This window comes from Emydura macquarii, unplaced genomic scaffold (genome assembly GCF_026122565.2).
Source record: "Emydura macquarii macquarii isolate MOO-44397 ecotype Brisbane River unplaced genomic scaffold, CSIRO-AGI_Emac_v2 contig_2897, whole genome shotgun sequence".
In the NCBI taxonomy this organism is placed as follows: domain Eukaryota; kingdom Metazoa; phylum Chordata; order Testudines; family Chelidae; genus Emydura; species Emydura macquarii.
In genome coordinates this window covers 59,778,989-59,791,163 of record NW_027133034.1, presented here as the reverse complement: position 1 = coordinate 59,791,163, position 12,175 = coordinate 59,778,989, and the positions used below count along the sequence as shown (strand labels likewise).

The following is a 12,175-nucleotide window of genomic DNA, read 5'->3' as shown; positions in this document are numbered from 1 at the left end:
TACAGGACTCTCGTTGATATTACTCATAATTAGGTAATAATTATGATTACTCAAATCATATTTCTTGATTTTTAGCCTATTGGTATAAAGTGCCAAAGATGCACTAGTTACTGGACAACAGTATAAAGTCAAAAAAAGCCAAACCACTTGTCTTCAGTGTCAATACCTAAAGTGAGCCTTAGGATAACACAGACAAATGTAAACACAAAGTAATGGCAGGCTTATAATTTTTTTTTTAAGTTTACTTTATAAAATATAGTCGATAGTAAGGCAACGTTCAGATACAATACAGTAAAGAGGAGGCAGACATTCAAGGTTACAATACAGCACAATTCACAACACTTCAATGACAAACATGCAGTAGCTTGCAAAGGGATTAATACTAGAACACTTCTATTATAGGAGGCATAAACAGCACTTGCAAGTTTAACTTCTTGTTATATGTGAATTGTTTAGAGCTGGCATAAGAAATGAATATTAGTTTTGCATGCTCTAATTACACTGAATATATGAACAGTATTAAATTCCATTTGGTATTTACATTCACTGTCAAATGTTACAGATGTCTTGAAAGTGTACTGACATTTTCATTAACAAGGAAGTGTCTGTGGCCTATGCCTGAGGTTGACTAGATACCCATATATTCACCCAACAGTATTTAATATTTAGTAGCCTGGCCTCTGGAACCCAGCAAAAAAAACAGTCTAGCCAGTTTGTTACTAAGTAACACGTTGCTGTATCAATATTTCAGGCTAAGTTTTCACTACATTGAGTGTAGAGATGCACAATTATTGTGCATGTGTACTTTCACACCTAAATTTGAAATGCAGTCCCTTCCTATCTACCTCACAGAGGGCAGACAGCATGCTTAAAGGGAATCGCCTTAAAAAAATCATTTCATTTTAAACAATGAAGAGCAATAGACCTGGGAAAAAAAATGCTTTGCATGCTCAGGTTCACAGTTTTCCCTTTTATTGCATTTTTTACACAAGGCAGAAAAATATTTTATAATTAGAAAAATGTGATTGCAAAGTTTTAAGGGGTAGGAGTAGCACCTGTTTACTATTTTAAATTAAAACCAAACCAAAACAAAAAACAAATAGCTTGCACGTTGACAGTGTCTCCTTAACCAACATATTTTTCATATGGAAAAGACAAAAGAGATGTGATCTGAAACAAAATAGAAAATGCTCATTTACTGCTTTAAGAGCCAATAAGTTTGTAATTATCAACAAAAAATGTAACCATTACAGCTAGTGCCATGCCTGGAAGACATTAAAGTCCGTAAGACAGGATGGAAGGGTTCTAAACACTATCATTATCACAGCTCTAGTGTTATCTACCTATATTCAATCCATTGCAGAAGAAATGTGTTTCCGAAGTACTGACACTTTTATTGCATTCATTACTTGCAAAGACCTCTTTAAAGTGAATGTGAAATTGCTATCTAAGGGCTCCATTCCGAGATGCTCTGCTGCAGCTAAAGTCAATAGGATTGGAGGGTCAGCATCCCATGGGCTCAGGCCCTCACTTAGACCTAGTCTAGACTTACCTGGAAAGTCAGCGGCAGACAACGGGAATTATGCAAGCTACTCTGTGTAACTCCCATCGACTTTGTGACTTCCCTTTCGCGCGCTGTCTGCACTGTGCTGATGGGAAATGCGTTTCTGTCAATGCAGTGCTATGCCTTTTAAGGTGGTTTAATTGACTTTCAGATCGAGTCTTCACTTCTGCTCAACTGATCTGGATAGATCGATCTGATCTGTGTAGCTTGCGTAACTCCCATCGACTGACGCCGGATTTCCAGGTAAGTGTAGAGTAGGCCTTAGTATCTGCTTCTCCAGATCAGACACATTTAAACTACTCTTAGATTAGATTCAGTCCAATGAAAAAGGAGAATCCTTGCTTTCCCTTAAAGAATGGCTTAGCCTGCAGAAGCAATGATAAAGGAGAGAGCAAACACCGAGATTAGTCTTGCAGGACAGTAGCTTCACCTTTCCCACTTTTTTCTTCTTCTTTTTAAGCACTCAGCCAAGCTTTATGAATCAAGAGTAAGAGTCTTATTAGGTCCTGGCTTCAAACTCTTCCCACCCTTCCCACACACCTTGCAGCATGGTTTACTGATTCATGAACAAAGTTTACAAGAAAACTAAGTTTCTGCTTGGCCCATAAATGAAATAGGATTTTGCCTAAAGTAGGACGTCAGCAACACATTTTGTTATATTTAAAATGAATTGCAGGTTTATTATAGCGATTGAAAACTTAAATAGCAGCATTTTTTTAGTGTCAACTTTACTTTTGGTGCAGTAGCACAGTTAGCCATAAATGGTTAAGGCAAGGTTGTCAATGTGTTTTCCCAAAAGGGTGGGACACATTTTAGCAAAGAGATTGGGAGGGCCAGGGTCCACATGGCAGTCAGTCCCAATGGCAGCAACAGCAAGCAATTGATTATGTGGAAAAATAATACTAGGAAATGTACTTTAGCTTCCTGTAATGCAATTAAATAACTAGAAACAAGGAAGAGCATCACATGTTCAAGCAGGATTCCATGGACCATGAACAGTTTGGAAATCTATTTTAGGTTAAGTCCATAGAGGTTCAGTGATATGAATGGTCTAAGAACACGATTTGGACTCTGTACCCACAAGAGATCCGCATGACAATTATTACTGAAGTCAATGAGAGAGCTTGCATCATCAGGCACATATTTCCACACCAAAAGGCTGATTTAGGTTTCAATCCTTGGCTGCACTGCAGGTGCAGAAGGACTCTAAACCCAGCCCCAGGAGACTCACTTCCATGCAAACTGCAGGGGGTGTCCCTTGGTACCAAATAACTCGTATAACTACTCCTCCGCCAACCCTCTCCCAGATGCCAAGGTAAGGAATCCGCAGTCACATCCGCTATGTCCCAGCTATCCCTGACAATCAATCTTAGTGTGGTCCTCAGGCTGCAGTAACTTAAGCCAGGCATCTAGACTGGTGCACAGCCAGCGGAACACAAAGGTGTCTTAAAGCCACTTTTGATCTGCTGCCCCCCCAGACCGTGCCTTGCAATCCATGGCCATTGCCAAGGATTGGGGGCTTTATCTGAGTTGACTATTAGACGCAAGGATCACCAACCTGAGATCCCAGCTACAGCGGGACAGAACGTTACCAACCCATTGCTATTTTTTACCACCATACCATAAATTAACATTTATAGTTGTAGGAATAGAGACAAGCAACTTGCTAATTTGAACTGAGCAGACATTCAAAGTATGTTGGTGCACAAAAGATGCTTATTCTTAACTCTCCAGCCTTCCCTGCTGTTGAACAAATAACGTACTTCACAAGATTTCTACTTTCCTATCTGAGGCATGCCAGTCTTGGCAATTAATCAAAATGGGCACACAACAATGTCAGTGTTAAGTGTAGTTTTATTTTAATAATGTCTTTTTTCTTAAAGTGCACCATAGTAAATAAAAGTCTGCCTTTGTATGTATAGTAATATTCAGAAGACTAGTGGACTGTTAATGTATTATACTGTTAATGCACATACACATTTAAAAAAAATTGTTTGCAAGACACTGTGTCCAATACAAAATTAAGTGGAAGGGGACTTTCCAGACTTAAAGTACAAAATTAAAGTTAACTATTTCAGGTCAAAAGCTGAACACTACACGGTGTACAATTTTGGCACGGACAAAAATTTCATGAACAGGCTGTAATTGCTCAGTGCTTTTACTTGTTGTGGATTTTCTAAAGAGTTCAGCGACTTAAGTGTGTATTTACTACCTACTCCTTTTATGTCTATCTTCTGTATCAGTCTAAATATTGAAATTTAAATAGTCATGAGAAATACTCATTTGTTCCTGGGGATGTCTTTCATACAATAGCAAGACAGCTACTATTAATCTGTAGCAATGCTGAATATAAGATACTATTAATACTAGATCAGAGCTATCACTGATGGTACTCTTCTTAAAAACAGAATTTTTTTCTTTTGACATTATGTTTAATTTGGTGGGAGGTGATCTAGGATTTAAAACAATAAATAGGAGCAGGATTCCAATGTTAAGATTAAAAAAAAAAAGTTAAGATAAATGGTCATCCAGTCTCATCCTTCAAAAGTATCTTATGTGCTATGAAATAAAGAATTTGTATCACTGGCTTGAGGAAATCTGAAGACACTCAGGTCTGTAACACACTTGTGTTCATGAAAGTCAGAAACCAGCAACCTAAGTCTCAGTAGAAGTTAATGGGACAAGAGCACAAGGGCTGCAGCATTAAGAATATGAATGATGAGGCTCTTAATACACATACACTCTAGGTTTGTCTGATCCACCTTTCCTCCTCAGGCCTGGTCTATGCTGCTGGTAAAATTTGGCGGCAGTCGACGGGACTTCGTAACTTCCCTTCAGCGCGCCGTCTCCACGGCATTGCGCTGATGGGGAAATGCATTCCAGTCGATGCAGCGCTACGCTTTTTGGGGAGGTGGTTTTATTAGATTGATTTCCAGATTGAGTGTCTTCACTGCCACTCAATTGAACCAGAAAAATCGATCTGACGGCAGTGAATTTGCCACCGTCAGCGTGTACATAGCCTAAGTGAGTGGTTCCCAACCCGTGGCCCACGGGGTCTTTCAAAGTGGCCTGCGGCTCCCCTTCTGCTGGCTGCAGAAGAAAGCTGCTGCCTAAGGATCCAGGCGGAACACGTTGTTGCGGGGCTACAAGACTGGTGCAGGCTCCTTGCTGCACCCAGTGGGATGGGAGATCAGCGCTCCCTTCCCCTGGCTCCAGCAGGGCACATGGCAAAGTGCTCTGCCTGGGTCCCTGCTGGAGCCAGAGGGAGAGGAGCACTGATCTCCCATCCCCTTAGCTGCAGAAGGGAGCCATTGCCTAGGTATCCAGGTGGAGCGCACAGGGCTACAGGATGCGTGCCATTTCCCTGCTGTAGCCAGGGGGACGGGAGATCATCAAGGAGGCAGTCTCCTTGCTGAACTCCTTCTGTCTAGCTGCAGCAGGAGGGAAGGGGCAGTGGAGTAGCCAGGACTCACCATGCTTGAGGAGAGGGGCAGAACTCAAAAAATGAGTATTAGCAATATCAGTGCCTTACTATGGCAAGGAATTATTTTCCTTATGCCATTTTCGATTTCAGTGAGCTCATTACATGGTAGCAGGGAAATCACAGAACCCGTGTCTTGGCAACAGAGCAAAAAGGAAGCAGCAATTTTTTTCCTAAAACATTTGTAAAAGCTAAACCTACACATAATAATTCATTTTAGAAAATTACATTTTATTACTGACCGCCTTTCCCCACTCAAACCTTGCAGGTAAAAGGATGATTTCTAAAACAAAGATATAAGGTATGTTTAGCCAGTCATTTGAGATAAGTCATTCATTTTTAAATAAACATTTCAATTTGCCTACAGGGGAGTTTTTCTTACCTATATTTTCCTTCAAAGTTTTTAATGCTAAATATGAAATTTTAATTGCCAAGCATTTGGCTCAGATACAAGATAGGTAGTTTTTATGCCTCGTCTCTATATAGAGGTGTGTGTATATAAATATGTGTATTTTATTTATATGTTTGTGTGTGTGCGTGTGTGTATATATATACACACATATATATATATAGAAGCAGAATACAGAATATTGATAACTACACTAGCATTCATAGGGAGTTAAGCAGTGATGACATTTTGATTGCAATTTGTGACAACAGCTAGCAAGTATTTCAGTTCTTTGTTTTGTGATTCTTTATATGAGGCCTAAAATGCTTTGAGCTATTAGTCTGATGCTATTACATTATAAACACTGGGCCAAATTCATCCCTTCTGTAACTCCACTGAAGTCAGTAAAATTAATCAAGGATGATTGTGGGCCAAAATTTTTAGTCACTGGATGACTTTTTTAAAAAGTCATCCCTGATTATAATACTGTACTTTCATGTTTTTACTTTTGGAGGAACACACTCGAGTCTAATCAAGCTTATCCAAAGTAGGCTTCTCAATATCATATACCGCCAGAAGGTTTCCAGTATTTTTCTCTTAGATACCCCTTGGCCTATGTAACAAAATAAAACTTGCTACTTTCAATCAATTAAGTTTAAATGTGACATTATAAAGACACACAAAACTGCAAGGCAGCACAAAAGTCTGTTCAATTATTCAAACAAATAAGAGAATCTATGTAGTGCTTATGAGCAGGATCTCCAGTAATTCTGGATTGGAAATATCCCAATGAAATACAGTCCTCATGTTCTCTCCATCAAACGTTTGTCTCCATTCTCTTCACTAAATGAATCTGAATTTTTTATCTGAAAACAGATAAAAATACTTAGCTTAAATCTTCAGAAACACAGGGGAAAAAGAAATGGATCAGGCACTACTGAAGGCATAATAGAGCCAGTCTCTCTCCTCACTGGGGCATATAGCCCCCTTGCCTTACAGTTTGCGGCATGTAGCTTTTTGGTATCTCATCAACTGTTGCTGAGTCGAGTCCCATTGTTTCCAGTCTTAGAATCTGTCCCTCAGAACCTGGGGGTAACGCATCTGCCAAAGCAGATTCATGTTTATTTTTCTCTGGCCCAGAGCCAGACAGCTGTGAACAGTGACCTGAAATCTGTAGTTCTGTAAGTCCAACAAGATCCTCCTCGTTTATTGGAGGAGTAACTTGCTTTGCTCTTTCAAAATGTGACCTATCTGTATTGGTTTCAGCCTGACTACTGTTTTGTTTGAAATACTGTTGCTTTGGGGTTCCACTGTCACTTCCTCCGGGGTTATCTTCTGGTTTCTCTTCAGAGTCTAGCAGCGGCTGGGTGGATTCAGACCTTGAGAAGACCTGAACAGAAGGAATCTGGTCTCTGTAGCCATTGAGGATTACAGTTGAATACTGCACAGTACTTGAAGTGTTTTGTGCAGATTCACTCTCATCACTGTCAGAAACACTTTGTCTAGGAGAAGACATGCATGAGGATCCTCCAATACCACTGCTGTGCCCCTCTGAAGTATTTTTTTCCTTTTTAAGCAAGTTGAAGGGTTTTAGATCCTGCTCTGAAAAAGACTTCTTGTCATCCACTTCTATTTCAACCACGCTTACATCAGTAAAACTGCCTTCTGGATATATCTGATCTTTGGAACTAAAATTATGCTGAAAGAAAAGAAGATAGTTAGGTACTGCTTATGAGGGAAAAAAAGAGTCATAAGTGTCTCACTTTCTATTCTTTACCCACTTTGAGACTCCCCCAGGCTCTGCCCACTGCAGCATTTGGCAGTTACTCTTGAGTATTTGTCATAAAATGGAAAATGTGACAAATTTTCAAGTATCAAAGTCTTAAGTACACAGACTCCCTGGAGCAACAGCTTTACGTAGGGTCTACCAAAGCCCTTGCTCTTCTACAATACTGAGGATAAACTGAGCACCATGTATTGTATCATGCAGAGATATTTCAGATTAAGACTTTACAACAGAGATGCTATTAAATATCTCATAGCAATTTTCATCGGAGTTTGTCCTGGTTCCTTGATCAGAATTTCCCCTCCTCCACTACTATATGCAGCATACCAGTTTGTTACCACTCCCCACTCAGCTACAGATGCAGGTATTTTGATGTACCCCTCTTTCTGTATTTATATTGCATTATATTTTTTATAAATTGCTCCAACACATTTCCGATTCTCAACTCCATAACAATTCCATTGATTTCACTTAGTTACTCATGATTTACACACTAGTGTAAGTGAAAGGAGAATCAGGCCCTGAACTTTAAACCCAGGAAACTTAAAATTAGACCCATGTTAATACGATCCATTTTAGGTTGTGAGCTCCTTTCAGCAGGAACTGTATCTACCTAATGTTAAATACACTGATGGTGCTCAAATAAAAATTTTCTCCTATATCACAGGATTGACAGGTTGGAAATCCAAGTTCTCTCTGAATATCCATTTAGCAGGCTCGGACTAGTCAGTTTATTGTTAAGGTATTTTATGTACTATCATAAGGATTCAGTCTTACCTTAGTTGGAGTTTGAGGGGACCATTGAGCAATGTTACTCTTGGAAGGATCAGGAACATTAGGCCAGATATGCTTTTTAATTCTACAGGAGGATAAAAAAAATGGAAAATACATTTCTTGAACCCCCAAACTTGCAAACATGGTAAGAGCTGTGCTTTATATTCTTAATGAACAATACTGAACTGTCAAGTATTTGACAGAAGTACTACAGATGCTGATTTTGTCCCATCCCATTTGACAGCTGGTGTGCTCATTTTCAAAGTCATACCTAGAACACTTCATGCTCACTGCCATTTCATTTCACTACAACTTGCTAAGATAGGCTTTATAGCCTGGCTTTGTGACATTTTATTTGGGGCTCCCCCACCCACATAAAATAAAATTAACAAAAGAAAAATAGAACAGAATGGGGTTTGGGAGAGGTCTTAAAATAAATCTACAGCACTTTTGAAGGTACAAAGTGACAGCTAAGTCTCAATGGATCAGCATTACCCAATATACTGAAAAAAGCATACATTTTTGCCTCTGAAAGAGATATATTTAAAAAAAAAATCTTATGAACCATGCTGACAGAAATTCTCAGGTGCCATGGTGAGGAGTGCCACACAAATGTCTAGAAAGACTTTGCAATTAAAAATATAAATAAATAGAAAAAATGCACACACATTTAAAGACAATCCCATGGAAATTGGTTTATGACATTTTTTCCTGAGGAAATGGTGACAAGCTCCTTAAATATTACCAGCTATTAAAACCCAGTGTGTAACATGAGTAATTTGTAATCATCATCAAATATCAAAACAGTTATATAATACAATGTGCTGGATGTACCCATCTCACTCCCAGCTGTTTAATCTTCTTTGCTAAAGAAAGGGAAGACAATATACCCTGACCAGCAAATAGTTTTAGTCAACAGGCACTGTCAGATGGCCCTTGAGCTAAGGCCAGGAAGCCCTAAGGGAGACAAGGAAAGGTAGACTGGTGTATCCCGTTTTGAAAAGAAGTTAATTTTGTTGGGGCTATATGAAGGTATTCTTTAGCCAAGTGACCAGGCATAGAGACAGTTTTTATTCTTCCCCAGTCAAAAGCACTGTGCCAGCAGCTATTAACTGGAGTAGAGTTTTTGAAAGGGGTATCACCCTTTCAAAACAGGGACAGAAAAAGCTGCAAGGATGAGAGATGGGACACATCTTCCAGTGATGTGGTGCCTTTGGCTCTCCCTTCAAAAAGAGCTGGCTTACATTATTTAACCCATTTTATTACACAGACTGCGAAAAAGATTTTTTGGTGGGATGTAAAGAATTCCTTAATGGTGTATTAATGATATGAAACTCGGGTGATGGAAAATTTCAGCTTATACAGAAAATCAAGAACTAGCAAGGAAAAGCAAAAGTTTCCTATAACATTCAGTTAATAGGCGTGAACAATCTTTTTAAAAAGAGTTCTTTGAATTATTGTTACAGCACTGTTATAATAGAAGTCTCCTTATCTCTAAGAGGAACATGGACTAAATTCCCCCACTCTCCAAACCTGTTTTAATATGGTGCAGCTACACTTACTTCAAAGGAGTTTCTCACAGATATAAATCAGTAAGAGATGAGAATCAGGCCCATGAAATATTACTGTACCTCTCATGTTCAGATATACTAAAAAGTGATAGAAATACATGCTATATATACTTACAAGTCCCGTTTGTTAAAGCAGAACAATACTACCAGAAGAATGATCAACAGGAACGCTAGACACACAGGTACAACTATGGCTTCAATTTCTCCTTTTCCTAAAAAAAGCAATTTTAGTTTTCTGAAAAAAGTGCTCAGTAGAACTTTCCCTGAAAATCATTCCAAAAGGGAAAAAAAACAGTCTAGAGCACACAATGCTGGCTTATCATGAGTCATAAAGCTTACAAGATTATACCCCTATTAGATCATATTTCAGTTCAATTCTATTTTATTCTCTTTAAGTGAGTCTTTATATAGCCAATGTTCTTAGCTAACTTTGCTTATTGTATTATCAGTGCATACGCTGCAAGAACTATGAATTTATATGAGTAGGGGTAACAAAGAAGTCCCACTTTTAGCATCTTCTCATTACAGGGATATAGAGCAATATAGCAGTGAAGTGAGTCTGATAGGGATGTAAGCTGCTAAACGTTTACATGGCAAGCAGCAGTCTTACCCTTTAATTATTTAATTAAACATTGCTGTCGGGGGAGCTCCCTGCACAGCATTGATTGCACTGGCCCGCGCTTAGGCTGGTGCAGAGGGCTGGCCGCCCAGACGCTGGGCTCAGCGCCTCACCACTGAGCAAGAGCCAACCAGCTGCGACTCAGCAAGTGTGCGCCTGGGGGGGAGCTGCACTGGGCTCTGTGCCTCTCCGCCGAGTGAGAGCCGCCCAGGCCCTCTTGGACAGGCCGCCTCTGCCTTCTCCCCCCTCCAGCCTCAGTCAGAGCTAGACCCCTGATACTGAGAGAGTTGTGCTGCTGCTTCCCCAGGCTCTGCCAGCACCCGGCCAGCAGCAACTGTTAGCTATGCCACAGTTTAGCCTGGCTGAGCCAGCTGGAGGAGAAGCTCTTCACTGCCTAAGGGAACCTCCCTCCCCACCCCTTCTGCACACAGCTACAACTGCAGGGTAAGTTAATGTTCAACTGCTTTAATGGACTCTTTTTAGAAGTTTAAACGAATTGTTCATTAAATGAATTTTTACATCCCTACTACAAAACTGCACACAGCTCATCTATGAAAAAAAATACTTGTATTACTGTTACTTGATCCTCTCCCCTACTCAGGGCCCCAGTTATTACATATTATTTTAAGTTACAATCACAGAGCATTTGGGGAAGAATGCCCTTTACTATATGTCTGTAGAGTTCATTGCACAGAAGGGCCCCTATGCATTACTGTAAGAGAAAAATAAATTGCGTGCACAAATTAAGAGAGCAACTGAATGACTAATCCTTTTTAAAATTAGTCCCTATAAATTTTGTGTGACTTCTTCTTACCGAACTTTTGTGTAGTAAATGTAAATACAGGACCACTTGTGCCTCCTTTATCTGTATATGCCTTCATCTGCACCATGTATAAAGTGTCACTGGATAAGGAGGAGAGGGTATATTCTGTTTTGGATGGGTCCACAGTCACAGCTAGAAGAGAAAAATGTATACAGTTATTTGGTAAAACTTTTTTAATGTCCACAAACATAGATCTGCATATATACTAAAACACTAGTCTCTCTATATATATGTGGGAGGTTACACACTTCCATAATATTGAAAATAAACTCATCAACAGCTAGATTCTACAGATCTTGTGAGACAAAGAAATTACTGAAATTTATTTCTATATTCCACATGCAAAACTGTCTAAATGCTGGACTTATATTGTTAAACTTTATCTCCCTTAAAGGCACTGAAAAGAAATGAATATATACAGTAACTAACTATAAAAGAGATCATGACTGAATTTTAGAGGTTAGTAGTGAGTTGTGGATAACAAGTCTTCTAATTACATATATGCCATAAGGTTCAATAGAAATATAGACAAATGTAGGTCAACAATGACTGAGCCCTTTCCATGTAATAGATTTTAAGACTATGTGATCTAGTGGCACCTCCCGCTTAAAAACACAGGCTACAAAATTCTACTTAGCAATTCCTGTATGAAGCCCAATAATTTGTGGCTGAACAAGAGCATTTCTTTCAGAAACACATTTTGATTCTTCAAGGCAATGGCGAAGGGTTAATTACCCTTACAGTTAAGTGTGCACTTTATTTTCATTTTAAATTTGTCTAGTTTCATCTAGTATACCTTTGTTTGCTGGATTAAATAGCTCTCTAATACCCAAGGTCTTCTCCCCATGTAGACAATAAAAATTAAGATCAAGTCACCTCTCAATCTTCTCTTTGATAAAGCTAAATAAACTGAGTTCCTTAAGTTTTATTGTATGACATGTTCTGAACCAGACACTTTGTACTTTTATCAGGGACATTTCTGGTCTGAAGAGTAACTAAGCTCCAGGGGTTCCAATGTAGAGCCAAGTACACTTTCTCTGTGTACAAGATTTCTATCACTTTAAAAGAATTCCCACCAACATAAGAACTTATGGTGTGATCTGGTGAGCCAGTTCTTAGGTGAACATAATTCTGTATCTTGCTTTGTGCAGTAGTCAATAATCCAATAC

At 39.2% G+C, this 12,175-nt stretch overlaps 1 protein-coding gene across 1 annotated transcript in view; it reads right to left on the bottom strand.

Moving 5' to 3' along the window:
• Nucleotides 1-210: 210 nt before the first annotated feature.
• The window catches only part of IL6ST (interleukin 6 cytokine family signal transducer), a 55,406-nt gene continuing 43,441 nt past the window's right edge, over nucleotides 211-12,175 (bottom strand). The window contains exons 13-16 of the mRNA XM_067569105.1: nucleotides 10,998-11,138; nucleotides 9,680-9,776; nucleotides 7,997-8,078; nucleotides 211-7,132 (exon numbers count right to left, since the gene is read on the bottom strand). Of these exons, the coding sequence (XP_067425206.1) occupies nucleotides 6,401-7,132; nucleotides 7,997-8,078; nucleotides 9,680-9,776; nucleotides 10,998-11,138 (1,052 nt within the window). The 3' untranslated portion in view covers nucleotides 211-6,400. The remainder of the gene's footprint in view (nucleotides 7,133-7,996; nucleotides 8,079-9,679; nucleotides 9,777-10,997; nucleotides 11,139-12,175) is intronic.